The sequence below is a fragment of the Labeo rohita genome, chromosome 5, assembly GCF_022985175.1.
Source record: "Labeo rohita strain BAU-BD-2019 chromosome 5, IGBB_LRoh.1.0, whole genome shotgun sequence".
NCBI lineage: Eukaryota > Metazoa > Chordata > Actinopteri > Cypriniformes > Cyprinidae > Labeo > Labeo rohita.
In genome coordinates, this window is record NC_066873.1 from 39,847,362 (window position 1) to 39,866,957 (window position 19,596).

A 19,596-nucleotide genomic window follows, 5' to 3' on the forward strand; every position below is an offset into this window, starting at 1 on the left:
TTGTCACTCAGGGGACGAACAGAATCCATTTTATTTACAGAAATAAGCCTAGGACTTTTCTCTTCACAGTTCATGTGCCATAATAGTGTCAGCATTTGGGGATTTTAATCTTTTTTGGATACAAAAGCTAAAAATATCATAGAACTTCATTAGGTATAGTATTCATATTGTAAATTGCGTACAAATGCATATTGCAACATTAGCATTGCATTAGATAGAAAATCTCAACTGAGTGGCATTTATTTCATTTAAGTTTGCTTGGTTTTAAATAATAGAATATATACACTAAAAAAAAGTTTCAAAAGTTTGAGGTCAGTAAGATTTATTTAACACTTTTATTAAAGGAGATGTTGACTTCCAGAACAAAAATGTACAGATAATTTACTCACCCCCTTGTCATCAAAGATGTTCATGTCTTTTTTTTTCTTCAGTCGTAAAGAAATTGTTCTTTGAGGCAAACATTTCAGGATTTTTCTCCATATAGTGGACTTTAACGGTGCCTGCGAGCGTGAACTTTTAAAGGGCTCTAAAGGGTCTTATCTAGCGAAACGATTGGTTATTTTACAGTTTATATTTTTTCTAACCTCAGATGCTCATCTTGTCTAGCTCTGCATGATCTCTGTGCATTCTGGGTCAATACAGTTCTTATACAGTTCAGAATACAGTCTCAAAACTCCCATCTCATTTTCTCCTCCAACTTCAAAATTGTCCTATATAAATTTTTTTCTAGATATTAACTGATCGTTTTGATAGATAAGACCCTTCTTCCTCGGCTGGGATTGTTTAAAACTCGCGGGCACCTTAGAAATACACTATATGGAGAACATTCCTGAATTTTTTTCCTTTAAAAAACATAATTTCTTTATAACTGAAGAAAGAGAGACATGAACATCTTGGATGACACGGGGGAGAGTAAATTATCTGTAAATTGTTGTTCTGGAAGTGAACTTCTCTTTTAAGCAGTAAATTGACAGTGAAGTGACCTTTAAGACATTTAGAGCAGGTAAAATAAGTATTGAACACGACAGCATTTATCTCAGTAAATATATTTCTAAAGGTGCTGTTGACTTGAAATTTTCACCAGATGTCGGTAACAACCCAAGTAAACCATATATACAAAGAAAACAAAACAAATAAGTTCAGAAATGAAGTTATGTGTAATAAAATGAAATGCACAGGAAAAAAGTATTGAGCACATGAAGAAAGGGAGGTGCAAAGAGGCATGGAAAGCCAAGACACCAGCTGAAATCTATCAGTAATATTAGCTGGTTCAGTCCCAACACCTACAGTATCAATCAAGGGTGGACATTTCAGCAAGACAATGATCCCAAACACACCCAAGGAAACTATCAGTTGGTTTTCAGAAAAAGAAAATAGAGCTCCTAGAATGGCCCAGTCAATCACCTGACTTGAATCCAATAGAAAATAAGAACTAAAGATCAGAGTTCATAGAAGAGGCCCACAAAACCTTCAAGATTTAAAGACTCTGTGAAAGAATGGGCCGAAATCACACCTGAGCAATGCATGCAACATGTTTCTCCATACAGGAGGCATCTTGAAGCTGTCATTACCAACAAAAGCTTTTTGTACAAAGTATTTCATGCATTTCAGTAGTTCAGTTCTTTTTCCCTGTGTCATTAGAAATTACTTGTTTTGTTTTATTTTTTATGTATGGATTACTTGGGTTGTTATCGACATCTGGTGAAAATTTTGTGTCAACAGCACCTTTAGAAATATATATAGTGGGAAAAATGGTGACGTGGTCAATACTTATTTTACCCGCTGTGTAATGCAGACTTGATAAGCATTAGAGACTTCTTTCAAAAATAAAATAAAATAACCCAAACTTTTCAATAGTATTGTACTATTTAAAATTAACTTGAGGAGAACTGACTTTATGCATTTCGCTGTTATTATTGTCAAACTGTACGACAGCCAAGACGTGTTAAAAACAGGTGCACACAAGAAAACTTTATCAACCTATAAACGCTCAGTGACTGCCAGCTGCATTGCACGCAGGGCTGAAATTCTGGCTATCATTAAAAGTATATGAACGGCGGCAATACCTGCGTATTTAAGAATAGTGAAAGCAGTACTACACACCCACATTAAAACTGCGGCTTAACCGGTGTTTATCATAGAAAAGACAACATATCGGATGAATTCCGTGAGTAGAGGATGGGAGCGCCGGAGATTAGGGCGGATAGAAGAAATCTCTAGCATTAATTCTGATCATGGCTTGTCTTGAAAAACTAAGACAGTTTGGCGTGCGTCGTAGGAGATGTCACACTGCAGGACTATGCGCCAAATCTTCTGACACCGCCAGAATTTCGTCTGAGGTAAAATTTGATTGCAACGGCCATTAATCGGCTGTAGGTGAACATGTCAAACTAGCGATCAAAGACTACAGATTTTAGCCTAGGATTATAGGAATCTTCTATGATTTTAAAATTTGTCTCAGACGACCAAATCATGGCGAAAATCGCACAATGTGAGCTGGGCTTTAAGTGTCCAAATACATTTTGGATATCCATTCTGATCAGCCAAAATCCTTCTCCATTTAAATCAATCCTTTTAAAGGAGAAGTCCACTTCCAGAACTATTTACAGATAATGTACTCACCCCCTTGTCATCCAAGATCTTCAAGTCTTTCTTTCTTCAATCGGAAAGGAATTATGTTTTTTGAGGAAAACATTTCAGGATTTTTCTCCATATAATGGACTGCTATGGTGCCCCGAGTTTGAACTTCCAAAATGCAGTTTAAATGCGTCTTCAAACGATCCCAAATGCTGTTGTAAATGATCCCAGCCGAGGAAGAAGCGTCTTATCTAGTGAAATGATCGGTTATTTTCATAAAAATAATACAATTTCTATACTTGTTAATGTCAAACGCTCGTCTTGTCTTGCTCGACCTCTGTTTTGTTTCGGGTCATGACAGTTAGGGTATGTTGAAAAACTCTCATCTCATGTTCTCCCTCAACTTCAAAATCATCCTATATCGCTGTTTTGCCTTGTTTATTAAGGGTGTTTGATCTTCTTTGCATGTTCACTTTGCAAAGACTGGGTTGGTTCTGCAGCGATGTAGGATGATTTTGAAATGATTTTTGAAGTTGATGGAGAAAATACGATTGGAGTCAGAATACACAGAGTTCAGGCAGAGCAAGACAAGATGAGTGTTTGACATTTTTTTTAATGAAAATAACCGATCGCTGACTGGGATCGTTTACAACCGCATTTGGGATCGTTTGAAGCTGCATGTAAACTGCATTTTGGATGTTCAAACTTGACAGCTATAGTATCAAATGTGACCCTGGACCACAAAACCAGGTAGCCCACATAAATTTGTAACAATAGTCAACCTTACATTGTGTGGGTCAAAATTATAGATTTTTCTTTTATGACAGAAATCATTAGGATTAAGTAAAGATCATGTTCCATTAAGATATTTTGTAAATTTCCTCCTGTAAATATATCAGAACTTAATTTTTGATTAGTCATGTGCATTGCTAGGAACTTAATTAGGACAACCTTAAAGGTCATTTTCTTAATATCTTGATTTTTTTTTTTTTTTTTGCACTCTCAGATTCCAGATTTTTAAAGTAGTTGTCTCAACCAAATATTGTCCTACCCTAACAAACCATACATCAGTGGAAAGCTTATTTATTCAGCTTTTAGTTGATGTATAAATCTCAATTTCAAAAAAATTACCCTTTTGTGGTCCAGGGTCACAAATGTTATGAAATCACAAAAAACATGAACATCTAAATAGAACATGTCCCATTTAGGATGAGTATTATTACCAAATTGATTCGCTCAGTGCTCAGCCTCCACTAATCAGATTGTATTCACATGAGGCGACATGCAGAACTGAACCTCCATCTGTACTTATTTCTACCTGACCTGGGCCTTTCCAGAGGCAGTGAGAGTGTGGGCCAAATGAATAAAAGAATGGATGGATGGTTGATGAAATGAAGGAATGCTGCTCTGTTGGGTCCTAACACAATTGCGTCCTCAGCTGTTCTCTCCATATGGAGGCTCTGTCACACTGTCACTCTATGGGAGCTGAATACAGCACCCACGCAAGCTGTCCAGCTGGTCACACTAAAGGGACATTACCTAGAGGTGACCCCAAAGCCATTCTCCCTATTGTCCCGTCTGCCTCCTCTTTTCACTTCCGTTGTTCTCTGCGAGTGCAGAGTTCGCAGCAGCTGTGGGATATTTTATGCACGTAATGCTCTCATGTTCTGTTTTATGGACTTTTTATGATGCTATCCGTATATACGCCGTGAACTCGACAATATGTTAAGCTAAAAAATCAGGGGCGAATTCACTAAATGGCCTTATTCACTAACCACCCACAAGTTGTTGTCATTCTTTTCAGCATAAATGTGCATCCTTTCTATGTAAATTTGGCTAATTATAGTATGCATTATTCAGCACTATGTGCCTGGCACTATCGACTTTGCTTTCTGTGGGCGGTAAATGTACTATTATTAAAAAAAGACATGTTTACGTATGTTTTCTAGCGATCATGGCAGTGGTAATTCATCAAACGATTATCAAATGATGGAGAAACCGGGCATATGTCCAGATTCGGTGTAGACAAGTGCATTTTCAGCATTTTTTAGGAGCCGATTCAGGTGTCTGGATCACAGTAAAGTGAAAAAAGTCTCAGTAAAGTATAGGAGATAAGAAAGTCTAGTACATCCTCTACAAAAAGCACTAAAGGCTGGAACACATTACACAACTTTTTAACAATTTTAAATTTTACATTTTTAAATTTTAAAAGATTTTAAACACTAGGAATCATACATTTGGTATATAGTTGCAGAGGAGAACTACCACACGAATGACGCTCACACTACCAGACTTTCAAGTCGTTCAGAACACAGCAGACTCTCACAGAAACACACGCATTGTTGTTAGGAGGTGCATGACAAATTCAAACATTGTGTTCTGAAATCAGCTCAAAATATTGAACATATTTGATATCTGATGACTGGATGGAATCATAGTCTAAAGCTAAAAAATGAGTCTTTGGCTGTCATACACAACACAATTTTCTTAGAAGTCTATCAACTTGAATCTGCAGATTAGCTCTGATTTTTGGCAGCTAGCATCGACTGCTCCATCTTGAAAATTGGGACAAAAATCTGGGCAAAAGTCATGTGTTCCAATCCTGAAAAACAGCCTGGAAGATTAAAAATGTGTTGTGGAAACGAAATGAATGACACTATGCTTCTAAAAATAAAAATTTTAGAGATTTTTGAGTGATGCCATAGAAGAACCATTTTTCCTAAAGAAACTATTCAGATTTTAAAAATCTAAAGAACTTTTTGTGGAATGTTCTGTGGAGGTTCTTCATGGAACCATCGACACCAGTAAAGAACTTTAATGCTACATCAATAATAATACGCATATATTTAAAAACTGTGTTTTCATTTCAAAATGCTCTCCGCTCACACTAGTGTTTTTAAGCGTTTTGGAAAGGTTGCTCGTCGACACTGTTCTATATATGCATTAAACGGCAGGCACAGCAATGCCGGTAGATTCGTAGATATACATGGGTACAATATGTGTCACATGACTAAACGTATCATCATTTTCAAATACCTCTGTTTTCACAGTCAAGGCGAAACATCATTTAACAAAAATGCTGTTTCATTGTGCACTAAAGGCTAAAAAAACGAGAAAAAGATGCATTTCAAATGTATCCAAATTAATGTGGACAAAGCCTAACATTGTGTCCTAACTACATGATGTGATGCCACAACATAGGCCATCTTTTCCATGTTAGATTTTATCCTAACTAGTCACAATGGCAACAAGCTAAGTTTCTACTTTAGAAACAATTTCTATTTCCACAACGTCACCGCTGGAACAACAACATACAAACTACAGCCCAATTGCTACCCAACTAGGCTGATCGTGTTTAGAGGGGGGTCCCCCATTAAAAAACGCATTCTGCAGGGTAAAATACGCGTGTTTGTTGGGGAACCCCTAGTAAAATTTGCATTCCAGAGGATAAATATCACATTTTTGGGGGTCACTTCAACCCGTAGACATGAAAAACGACCCACGGCAGCGGTGTTAATGTAGCCCAATTCCGCGGGAAAACAGTGGACTTGGCAACACTGTATATGACAGTGATAATATCAGGTACTGTTATGTGCTTTACTCAAAGTTAAATATGTCTAATGTGGGTTTAAATATCATTTTGCGTGACCTTATAGCCATACTGAAAGCAACAACAGATGAAAATCCTGAAAATAAATTTAAGCAAAGATGTTAAACGGCGAACTCAATGCGAACCATCAAGCGTATTCTGTAACAAAGATGGTATCAGTCACTCAGTATGTACATTTAATAATGTTAAAAAGGTTTAATATTTGTGAATTAGATTCTAAGCTTATCTATTTCGTTAGAGAGCCCACCCACGCATGCTTTTGATTGGCTGTGATACAGTATTTGATTGATTCTGTTGCATCGTGTTGTTGCATTGTGTCTGGTTTGGACATCCAAATTGCTTGTCGCTGGAATCTTGTCGCATCACATATAGGCATTTTTCCTGAATGCGGAAGTCATGCCTGACTCTTAACCAGAAGGATGCTTTGCTTTTCCGGTCTCCAGTGTTTCTAGTCGCATTAGCTTATATTCCGAGTTAATGATGTAATGTTAAACCTATTAAAATGTTTTTAAAAAGCACGTGGCTTCATAGCGCCATCACTTTGCAATGTTGCAATGACCGTCATTTGTCAGTGCCTCACTCCTCAAAGTTTACTGAGTGTGTAGATGACACGAAGCTGCCGACGTTAGCAACATTACAAACAGATGGGCGCTATTTGAATGGGTTCCTATGGAGATCGGAACAGAAGAGCATCCAATCAGAAGTTAGAATTTGTAATGGCGGCGCTCACCGTTTATTTAGGAAAAAGGTCTATAGTTAGGACATGGTGTAAAAGTCTGTCATCGGGTTCAAATTCAATTCCTAGTGAATTCTCCCACTAAATATTGCAAAAGCCATCTCAGATTGATTTTGTTTCCCTCACCAATCCCAGCAAGCTGCACGTTTTACTTTTGGTTTTAAATTGCAGAGCTCAGATGATTGGGCTTTTCAGCGACGCTCTCCATTCAATGATTGTTAATTAGCTCTTAAGTGTGGTTTAGTAAACTTTAACACGAGCATGCTCTTTGGAGCAGAATACAGTGTTTTTCAGCAGTCAACAGCACCTCAAAATCATTTATTAATTATCTTGAATGACTTCTAACTAAATGGAAACGCAAAGTGACGTCGTGCACCCGAAGTGCTTTAAAGCTTTTGAACTGCTATATTGCAGCTCCTCAGGGAGGCCCGTGGCACTCTTCACATGTTCTTGTACTCACACACACACATGCATACTCAAGCAAGTATGTTTGTGACATACTTGTGAGGAGTTCCATCTGATTTTTTGTTCTTTCTGAATTAAACAAATTATAATTAAGATAATTGAAGAATTTAATGAATGCATTATTTGATCCAATTACAAACCTTTTTTTATTCAGAGATTTTACTATTTTAGCAAAATAGAACATTTTCAGATCTTTGGCCCTCAAAGACATAGCAAAACAAGTACGGACTTGTAAACTTGTACACAAATACTTGGAAAAGAACTCCTATTGTTCTTAAATTATGCAAATTATAATTAAGATTTATAGATTTATTCATTGTATAATATATAAAACATTTTTATTTATATAAATGTACAAATAATATATATTTTTTTAATTAAATTTATTAACCTTTTTATTTGTTTCCTCTTAAATACTGAATGTTAAGGCATTCAGAAATATATTATTAACTTATTAAATGCATTAACATTTAAAAGTATATATGAATTTTTTAAAATAAATTTTAACATAAAATTTTAAAACGTATTTAAAGTTATTAAAGCATATTACATTTATTTATGTATTATTTATATAAAATAAATGTATTTTAAGACATTGTTTAATTTACAAACCTTTTTTATTTGTTTTATATTATATCAATGGCAACATTTTTAAACATTTGTGACCCTGGACCACAAAACCAGTCATAAGTAGTACGGGTATATTTATAGCAATGGCTATAACTAATACATTGTTTGGGTCAAAATTATCCATTTTTCTTTTATGCCAAAAATCATATGATATTAAGTAAAGATCATGTTCCATTAAGATATTTCAGAAATATCCTACCTTAAATATATATAAAAAAAATTTGATTAGTAATTATGCATTGCTAAGAACTTGTACAACTTTAAAGGCGATTTTCTCAATAATTTGATTATTTTGCACCCTCAGATTCCAGATTTTCAAATAGTATCTTAGCCAAATAGTGTCCTACCCTAACATGGTTTTGTTTTCCAGGGTCCCTCACAAGTATAGAGAAACCAGTAAATGCATGTACACTAACATTTATATGTGTCGTGTTTCAGCACTATCTGGTACGAGCTCCATGCACGCGAGTGGCCCTTTAAGAATCAGCCAGCTGAAGTCATTATCTGGCAGGTGGGAAGTGGAATGAAGCCCAACCTTACTCAGATCGGCATGGGCAAGGAGATATCCGTGAGTATTCACATATACCTCACAGGCTCTGAGGTCCAGACTATATACAGACTTCGTGTGACTTTCACACACAAAGCTGTCAGATATAGTGTATGTGTCATACAATCTACTTCAAGGAGAAGTGCACTTCCAGAGCAACAATTTTTTTAGATAATGTACTCAAACCCTTGTGATCCAAGATGTTCATGTCACGGGCAGTAACAGAGAGAGAACCCAAATGCAGGTGAAGGTTATGAGTTTATTTGAAAAAAGCAAACTCAGGCCAAAAAAAAACAGGCCAAAATAGTCAAAAAATTAATCCACAGCCAACAGTCACAGAATAGCAGGATCCTCAGCCTAGCAACAATCACAAAATGGCAGGAGAACCTTGGAGGCAAAGCCACATAGGTGCAGGCTGCTTCTGAAGTCAGGACAGGCAGAGTTCGAAACCAGTTGGGCAGTCAGTACCAGAAAATGAGGGAAGTAGACCAGGCCATTGCAACCCTCACAGTGGCAAAGGTAACCAGATGAAATCTCCAGGAACAAACAGGTGTACAGGCTTGGAAGGCCAGAGGTCAGGTAGGAGGGAGATCCAAATGACAAATCCAAAGGATCCAGGTCTGAACATGAAACCTCCTTATCCCAGGCTAGCCAGGAGCACAAATTGGATAGATGAAGCCTGGCAAGGGGTTGACAGAGAAAGAAGAACAAGACAAGCAGAGAATCCTGGAGCCAACAGAAAAAACCCAAACTGGACAAACTGACAAGTCAAAAAAACAACTTAAAGCTGAGCGCTCAAGAGCAAACAACAGTCTGGCACAGAACAATACACACAAAAAGAATAAGTAGAGCAATCAATGAGCAGGATAACGAGCAATGACAGGTGAGGCAAATAGACTAAAATAAAACGAGAGGGCGGGGCCAAGACATGACAAACAAAGGAACACATTAGGTGTGTTCGACTTCATCTACGGCTACAGACGGCGATCAACGAGAGTAGCCGAGAGCAGTCGAGGGCGGAGTTGAAAACGGAGCTGTCAAGTCGGACACTTTCTGCTCTCGCCATTGGAGCTCTCGCGGTGTTTGCATGCACTATCACAGATGAAGTGGATTAAATGCAATGTTCATCAAATACACAGACTTTTCAAAGGCGTTTTCATGAACAGAAACACGTTTCATATACTGCTTAATACAGCGCCATCTGAACAAGAATAATGTTCAACATAAACATATACTATTTAAATACTAATAAATTGGGGTTATATATGCTTTTATCAGTGTTTTATGAATAAGTGTGACTCAATATAACATTGCGACTACAGTAAAAACATTTTTACTGTTCTAAAAACACAGATTTGTCAGCATTATCGGACTTGAAGATGTTAGAATAAACCCAAAACACACGTGATCGTTGTCATGCGGTGAATCTGGCCAATCATAAAACAGCCATGTGGTCATCAGAGCTCCTGCAGCCGCTCTGAAGAAACTGCACCGTTTGATCATCTACGTTTGATGCCACACGTGACAGTCACGAGGCGTCTGCGCTGTCTCAAGTCGGACAAAATTTCTAACCGGCATGCACTGCTTCAAGTCAGAATTTGATCGAGCTGCGCAGCGCCGCGTTAAGTCGAACACACCTATTGCAAACAAAACAAAAGCCATGTGCTAGACGCACATGACAACCATAAACACAAACAGACATACAGAGCCAGGCTGATCAGCCCAGAGTCCTGACAGTTCATGTCTTTCCTTCTTCAGTCAGAGTGTTTTTTGATTTTGAGCATTTCAGGATTTTTCTCCATATAATGGACTGCTATGGTGCCCAGAGTTTGAACTTCCAAAATGCAGTTTAAATGCGACTTCAAACAATCCTAAATGTGGTTGAAAACGATCCCAGCCGAGGAAGAAGGGCCTTATCTAGTGAAACGATCGGTTATTTTCATAAAAATAATACAGTTTATATACTTTTTAATCTCAAATGCTCATCTTGTCTTGCTCGTCCCGACCTGTTTTTTTTCCGGTTCATGACAGTTAGGGTTTGTTGAATAACTCCCATCTCATGTTCTCCCTCAGCTTCAAAATCGTCCTATCGCTGTTTTACCTTTTTGGTTAAGGGAGTTTGATCTTCTTTGCATGTTCACTTTGCAAAGACTGGGTCGGTACTTCTGCAGTGGTGCAGGATGATTTTGAAATGATTTTTGAAGTTGAGGGAGAAAATACCCTAATTCAACATACCCTAACTGTCTTGAACCAGAGTACACAGAGGATCGTTGGGATTGTTTGAAGCTGCCTTTAAACTGCATTATGGAAGTTCAAAATCGGGGCACCATAGCAGTCCATTATATGGAGAAAAATCATGAAATGTTTCCCTCAAAAAACATAATTTCTTTACAACTGAAGAAAGAAAGACATGAACATGTTGGACGACAAGGAGGTGTCGTTCTGGAAGTGGACTTCTCCTTTCACTTGAGGAGATGGAGATGCTTGACTGCCTGTTAGATCGTGTCAAATTAGAACCTAGTACTTGATCAGACGTTTCTTTTCTGTGTAGGACATCCTGCTGTTCTGTTGGGCGTATGAACAGGAAGAGCGGCCCAGCTTCTCCAAGCTCGTGGAGCTACTGGAGAAGCTCCCGAAACGCAACCGTCGCCTGTCTCACCCAGTACACTTCTGGAAATCAGCTGAGTATGTGAAATGAGCTAAGCTAAACTCAAAAACGCCTGTTTATAAAATAAACAAACGAAAAAAAAAAGAAAAACGCAAAACAATCGTGAGGTAACGCTAAAATGGAGTCAGTCGGCGTGACTGAGAGAGTCGCTACTGGATGGTGCATGTAATTCTGCTGTATTTAGCGACGTTTCCTAAACGCAGTGATCATTTAGCATATTTAGAGCACACGGTATTTTCTGGTGTATCATTTGCTCATGAAAGGGAGATGTTTTCTTCTTCTTTTTTTGTTGTTGTTTTTTTTTTGTTGCTAAATGTTTGATCTGTTTTGCATATATCAACTGCTTGTGATTATTTCTCATTATTATCTTGAATGAGTCCACTTTCAGTGAATGTTGTTTTCTTTCGTTGAACCTCTGCAATGCATTTTTATAAACAACTGAAACTAGTGTTATTGGAGTTTTTGTCTGTATTGTTTTTTTCTGTTTGAATTTAGTCATTGGATGAATGTATTTATTTTTTTCGATTTTTGAAAAATGTACCCTTTTGGACTTGTTTTACACTTGTTTGTTTTCTCTCATTCACGCTGTATCAGTGTCTCCATGCTGTCGTTTGAATTTTCCGATCACAAAGCTTTACCGTAACGCAGGGAGATTCGTGTATTCCGAGAATGTGAAGAATTTTTCTCCCTTCCTGTCGCATTGTAGATAAGGTAGCGCGTACAGCCGTCACTCATTTACTTGCGCGGTCAGAAAGGTGGCGCCGTAATCGCGTATGTATATTATCGACACTTGAATTGTATCATGCCTAACTGTGACAAAAACAGAATTACCCGAGGGTAAACTGCTATTCCTGAGCCTACAAAGAAAAAGGGATAGATATGGCGGAGTGTATCTATCACACTTACGAACCTTTTCTTATCAGTGCATACTTACGAATGTTTTAGCATAATTTAAAGCTTTGCGTTGTTTGTACTAGGCTACACATTGTTATATTGTAGAGAATATACAGTACCATGAGTAATAGTGCACTATTTTCACCATCACCACGGCATTTGTATATTATTCTAAACCACATCTCATTACTATGACTGTTGCATGTTGCAAGTTCTGGAGTGTCCATGTTGTAACACAGAACGGTGATCATGTCGAAATGAGTGTGAAGGTTGGTGTCGCTAGCTAGGTATGGCTTAAACCGAACCGCTATCCCGCTTTCTCCACCATGCACTCTGGGTACAGACAATCTGCTCACTTGTAAAGCCATGGTTTTTGGGTCATAAACAGTGCCAGTGCTCACAAACTTGTTGCTGCTGTTATTTTCTGAAGTGCTCGAGTATATTTTAGGATCACAAAAATACAGATTTGTTGTTAAGTGGGCGTTTATATTTGTACGGTCGACCGTTTTTACATGCATGAGAACATTTTTAGGGGATTTGTCCCCTCGAGTACAGAAGCAGACATAGTAGTTTTACAAGCTATGACTAAATGATGGAGTATGTGACAGAGAAAGTAATACAAAATGATATTTAAAGTCTGTATCGGGCCTAGCAAGGCACACGTTTTAAATCTATAAGTCAATAACTGTGCTATAATGTTTATATATTTTTTTGAAACGGGGCTACGAGGAAGTGCCGGGACAGTGTTTTTACGCTGGGAATGATGGGAAATCGTGAGAAGATGGGATCTTGTTAACAACCATTATTAGCAGCTTCCATATCAGGCCTATTTAACAGGCTGTACATTTTGCTTAATAATCTGTTGCTGTAATTAATATTCCAATCACTCAATCCGACCTCATCATCATCTCTTATATTTCTGCTCCATTATGAATGTATGAGTTGTTCTGTGTGTATGTGTGTGTGTTGTTGTTAACGTTTTCTTTTCCTTTTTTTTCTTACTATCCATCCATGCATTAACTCAGTGGTCGTTGATTATTTTCAACACTTCTCCATCGCTCTTGTTTATGTTTCTTTTCTGATATTGTGTGCGCGTCTTCGCAGATTTCTTTGATGGCCTCCATGATTGAGTTTTTGTATTATGTATTTGTTGTAAGTATATATAAAGCTTGTATTTACTGATGCCTTATGGTCCATGGCTTAGCGACTGGTACACATCACAAGCTCTTTCTTTGCACTCATCCTTTATGAAAATATATGAAAATAAAAACGTGTTGATTTTGGACTTTTGTTTTTTGTTCGTCATTTCTTTTTACTCCTTGTCATGATTCATGTTTTATGTTGGTATAAAATCTATATTGCATTGTAACAGCTTTAAACCTGATAAGTTCTTAAGTGATTACTGTAAGTAAATGATGATTTAATAATCATTTGTAATTATTTTAACAAGTAATTGGATCAGGAACAGAATAAAGCTTTAAAATCTTTCGTTTAAACTAAGAAAAAAAAAGTGACTAAACTACATCATAAATATTTATAATTATTCAAATCACACTTGGTAAATATCTGTATTAAACATTTTGCAAATTCTATTCATATCTAATTTACTCTAAGAATTCATAACTCTGATTTATACAGACTGGAGATAAACATGGTTTAACAGGTAAGGAGGTCGAGTTCACCCAAAAATGTACTCTCCCTCCTGTCGTTTTAAACCTGTACGAGTTTCTTTCTTCTGTTGAGCACAAAAGGAGCTTGTTTTTGTATAATGTGGGTAACCGAAGATTTGACCGTATCGGTGACCGTTAGCTGTTTTCAACAGAAAAAATCATACAGGTTTGAAACGACATAAGGGTAACGACCACTGATCTATATGATGATATATATAATATATAATATATATATATAATGTTCTCTATTTTAGATCAGTGGTTACGACGTGTCTACACCGGAAACGAGCGGTGCCTCGCGATGCCGCGTCATCAATCGGCTAAACGCTTTATTGGCGGCACTTAATATAAACAATGCCACTAAACCCAATGAAATTCACACATTTGGCTGATTATTGCTGCTGAAAACGGTCAGTTATTGTCACGTTTGGGCTGTAGTAAGCGCTCAAATTAGGAAGAAACATTTGGAGTACTACAGACTGTCAAAAGTTATGACAAATCAAGGAGAGTTTGTGGTTGACCCAGGTTGAACCAGGATTTCCAGGGCAAGAATTATGACAACATTCCTGTCTGTTCTTATCATTTCCGGTCAGGTAGGTGATAATATCTTAGGTTAATATCTTAATTAATACTGCTTGTAGGTATCTTTACCACCTATTAAATTTAGTTTGTCAAAATATTGCGCCCTTTCCTGCTTACCAAGTCATTCTTTATTTAGACAGCATTAATTTGAACAATATATTCAGTAGTACATTAACCATGCAATCCATGCTGCTGTTTACATCCGAGTATCTCCATTATGTGACTTGGACCACAAAACCAATCATAAGGGTCAATATTTGAAAATGAATAAATAAGCTTTTCATTGATGTATGGTTTGTTAGAATAGGACAATATTTGGCCGAGATACAGCTATTTGAAAATCTGGAATGTGAAGGTGCAAAAAAATTAAATATTGAGAAAATCACCTTTAAAGTTGTCCAAAAGAAGTTCTTAATTAAGTTTTGATATTTTTAAAGTAGGAAATTTACAAAATATCTTCATGGAAACATGATCTTTACTTAATACCTAATGCTTTCTGGCATCAAAGGAAAATCAATAATTTGATTGATAATGTATTGTTGGCTATTGCTACAAATATACTCACGCTACTTATGACTGGTTTTAGTCACATATGGCCATGCATCCAGGTAACTGACCAAGTCGTGATGCTGTCTACACTGGATGTGGTGTGACACAACAAATCCCTGACAGTAAACCGATGCCTCGTTTTATTTATGATGTACTGACACAAAATTCAAATGATTTGCAACGGTCGCTTTATCGAGTCACGTGTAGACAGTCTCAAGCTGCGTCACGGTGTAGACACAACGTAAATGAATACTTTATCATCTTTGGGTGAACTATCCTTTTAAAACCTTTGATCTATCACTTTTTGATTCAACTGAATGTCCAGTATACACTGGTAAAGCTGAACATACAGAGCTGTCAATTATGTTTAGGCCACTTAAAAAGACCGTTCAAACAAAACCAATATTAGATTCTATGTTCTTTGTACACAAAAGGTGAATTCTGAATAATATACTGATATTTTTCTTCATGCACCTTTCCTGTTCTACAGTAGAAAGTGAGACATACGTGTTTGGAATGATACGAGATACAATTTTCATTTTACGGTGAGCTGTCGCTTTAAGAATCTGGGCAGCAGACACTACCTGACTGCAAATGTCAAACATCACATCTTTACTGGCTAGTCTTTCTAATGAGAGAATGATCTGCTCCTGGTGCTCCCAATTTCTCCCTCAGCTGATGAGTTTAATTAGGTCAAATCACTGTTTAAAATGTGAAATGAGGTGAGCCTGAAACCCACTACAAATATATAGCTCAAATTGAGGCTTAATTACATATTTTTATATATTGTGGATTAATATTAATATTTTACATATTTAATTTAAAATATGATTAATATTAGTTTATGGATATATAATGTATAATAAATATAATGCATTTATACACACATAATGCCTCATCTAATTACAATTAGTTAAGTGTGTCAATGCAAAACAAAGTGATTATAACCTAAATTGGCTAAAAAATTGGCTTTTACAAAAACCTTGGTTTCACATAATAAAAAGTGGCCTGAAGAAATATGCGAGAACAAACTGACCCAAAACCTCCATCAAGAAGCACCTCTGAGATCTTCCAATTACAAGCGGATAAACTAATTGAATTCCCTTGATCAGAGTTAGATGAGGGTTAGCATTTAAGAAAGACACGTGGAGTACTATCATAAAAGACCATAACCACAAAAGAATTATTAGCAGGGGATCCTTAATTGAATCAGAAGCAGTGAGCAAAGAAAGCGCAGGGTAAAGGAAGTAAAATTTGATGTTGTAATTGGCTGTCTTGTCAGTGCACACAGTAGATAAGCATGTTGTATGTATTTAATATTAGATTTACAGTATATTTCTTCCAAAATCCAGTGTGCTGACTTCAGAGGGAACATTTTAAGGCATCGTAAACGTGCGAAGGCTTTTCCGAAAGGTAGGCAACTTGATTGTGCTGGATAATATCATGCAATACCTGAATGCAGTGCAACAAGCTCAATAAATAAGTAAATAAATAAATAAAAATGAAAATCTATTATAAATACATTTCAATATGTCCTGAAAATACTAAAATAAAATAAAAAATGTGTAATTAAAATGTAATTATGTTGCACAATAATTTTGAGTGTTTAATGCTACACACACACAATATATATATATATATATATATATATATACGTAATAATTATTTAATTATTAAATAAATAATTATTTATTTAATTAATTATCAAATAATTATTTAATTATTAAATAAATTGCATATTAAATAATTAAGCATAACTAGGCATATGTTTATGCTCAGAGAAATGTTTATGCTCTTAAAAAGTAAAGGTTATTTATTAGATTATCAAAATGTTCTTCAAACATTTGGTTCTTTTATTTACATGAGAAAAATTATTTGTATTACATGATTAGTATGACATAGCTTGTTCCATTTCATTTATGCTGTCTTAGAAGGCGGCTCACTATGTTTTGGAACAGAGCTTATAGCTAATATTTAGTCACACAGAGCTAAAATCTAAGAGGAATAATTTTGTGTTTTTTGTCCAGTGTCTGATGTTTTAAACTTGACCTTCTGTTGAAACGTTTTGAACCTTCCATTGTCAACTTTTCTCTTTTTACCTCCTCCACATATAATTTCTCTCACCCATAATGAGTCTGTCTTTCTGAATGAACCGGGATGCGCAAACCAGGCCTGGAGGTAAACGAAATATCCAAAGCTTGTTGCTACCACACTCCCATTTGTGAAGGTTTGATCTGGATTTACGGCCTCAAGCTCAGTTTGCACTGAAAATGAGCATTTTCGCTCCAATCTAAAGGGTGTCCAGTCACAGGTACTGTATCAATATATGCCTTTTCTACGTGGGAGGACTTTCGGACCAATTTCATGCTTCAGATGTCTAGTTTAAAAGTCATATGCGCAGAAGAGTCGTGGTTTTTCTTTACCTCGCTGAAGACACCCACACACTTCACTGAGCTTGTGCTGATTAGTCACGAACTTGGGCCAAAGAAGAAGAGAGCTGTGAGAGAATGAGAAAAGGTTAGATTCAAAGACGAGTGATAAAAAGAGTGGTAATACTGAATCGCACAGCAGGCAGTAGATCCACTAGCAATGACACCCAAAACGCTGACGCAGACTTTTAATATCTCGTCTTGCTCATTGTGTTATTGTGTGTATTTTAGGGTCTTAGGGCCAAAACATATTCGACGTAGGTGCGCAAATGCAGACGGAAATCCTTTGGCCAAAGCATTGCAAAGTGCAGAGTCCCGAGGAGTTTGCATTTTTGCCGGAAAATAACTTTAATTAAAAGGATAGTTTACCCAGAAATGAAAATTCTTTCATTATTACTAGCCCTCACGTCGTTCCAAACCAGTAAGACCATCGTCTTACACCACAAATTAGGATTTTTTTCAATGAAATCCGAGAGCTTCCTGACCCTGTGCCTTGTTTTTAATCGAGGTACCTTCATGAACGCACACTGAAGAAATTATCATTATTTTATCTGCGCACAAAAAGTATTCTCATAGCTTCATAAAATTACGGTTGAACCACTGATATCACATGTACTATTTTAATGATGTCCTTACTACTTTTCTGGGCCTTGAACGTGTCAGTTGCGTTGCTGTCTATGCAGGGTCAGAAAGCTCTCGGATGTCATCAAAAATATCTTAATTTGTGTCCCTAAGATGAACAAAGGTCTTATGGGTTTGGAACAACATGATGGTAATTAATGACAGATTTTTTTTTTTTTGGGTGAACTATCCCTTTAATATATCATTCAGATAGTTTTCAAGCTAGTTTTAGTTTGGCAGGTTGGCACATTTTTAACTTGATCAGCAAGATTTTCCATAGAAGTTCAGTTAAAACTGATCATAAAGACAATTCCCAACTAACAGATATGTTCTACATTTTTCCAATGTTCCAATTAAATTTTGAAAAAGTTATTTCTAAATGTTACATTTGAAATGTTCCATTTTTAAATTTGAAACTTACATTAATAGAACAATCAATTTGATCATTTTGAAAACATTATTAGAACACTGTTTTTGAATGTTCTCTGAATGTTTTGAAATATAATAGTCACATAGTTAAAATGTTTAAAGTGTTTTGAGAACATTATTTGAGACCAGATCATTTTAAATAGACGTCATTTTAAAAAAAATTATGCCAGAACTTTAACCAAAATTCAGAGAATATTACCTGTTAGCTGGCTTTATGGTAAATGCTTTATGCTAATTAAAAAATTATTAAAAAAAAAAAAAAAATCCAAAAGGAATTCCATATATTAAAAGTATGAAAAATCCACCTGAGAGCAAACTTTGCTTACTCTCCCGAGATCCTTACAGTTGAGCTGATGGATACTGACAATGTAAATAAAGAAACAGAAAAGAATAATGTGAGGTTTTTTATTTTTTTTATTTTTTAGCTCTGTTCCAAAACCTAGCGAGCTGCCTTGCTGTCTACTGCATATAGACAGCTGTCCTACTTAAATCTAATAGTGACTTTGGCTCAGTGTATTTTAGTATCACTGATATCTTATTATAGTTTACAGTATGTTAATATTTTGAATTAGATTTAGATTAGATTTAAATGAATATTTTAATATTTTGTAAGCAAATGGGGTAGCAGAAAACAAGATTATTTTGCTTACCCCATTGACAGATTATTTTGCATGTTTCAAGCAAAACTCACTTACAATAATTTTTGCTTGTCTAGAAAATCCTTTTAATTTTAGAATTTTTAGATATTTTGGCTGGAAACATACAAAATGTAGATATTTTGGCAAAAAAGCATTTTTTGCAGTGTAACAATGTTTTTATGCTTTTAGTTTATGATACAGTGATTTGACTCACTCAGCGCAAATTTTTTTTTTTTTTTTTTTTACTTTGCACACACTCACAGCTGATTCCGTTTGTGTTAGCATGTTGCTAAGCTAACAACACAGCACTAGTATGAAATAGCCTTAGAATCGCAATTTCCGAAGGCATGATGTTGCTGTCTACATTTATGAACAGCTTTTGTGTCATATGCCTCAAAATCCTGTCTAGCTAGGCAGCTCACAAGGTTTTGGAGGTAATGCGTTTGTGTAATTTTTCAGTGTAACCCATGAGAAGCAGAAGAGACTAACATAATTCGTCATGCTGGTTTAACCTTATTTGTTTTCCTTTTCATAGGCTGTGACAGCGATGG

At 36.2% G+C, this 19,596-nt stretch overlaps 1 protein-coding gene across 2 annotated transcripts in view; it reads left to right on the forward strand.

Moving 5' to 3' along the window:
- The window catches only part of ksr2 (kinase suppressor of ras 2), a 123,352-nt gene extending 109,940 nt beyond the window's left edge, over positions 1-13,412 (forward strand). For both annotated transcript variants that reach the window (XM_051110462.1, XM_051110463.1), the window contains exons 20-21: positions 8,457-8,586; positions 11,117-13,412. In XM_051110462.1, coding sequence (XP_050966419.1) covers positions 8,457-8,586; positions 11,117-11,263 — 277 coding nt within the window. In that variant the 3' untranslated portion in view covers positions 11,264-13,412. The remainder of the gene's footprint in view (positions 1-8,456; positions 8,587-11,116) is intronic.
- Positions 13,413-19,596: the final 6,184 nt, after the last annotated feature.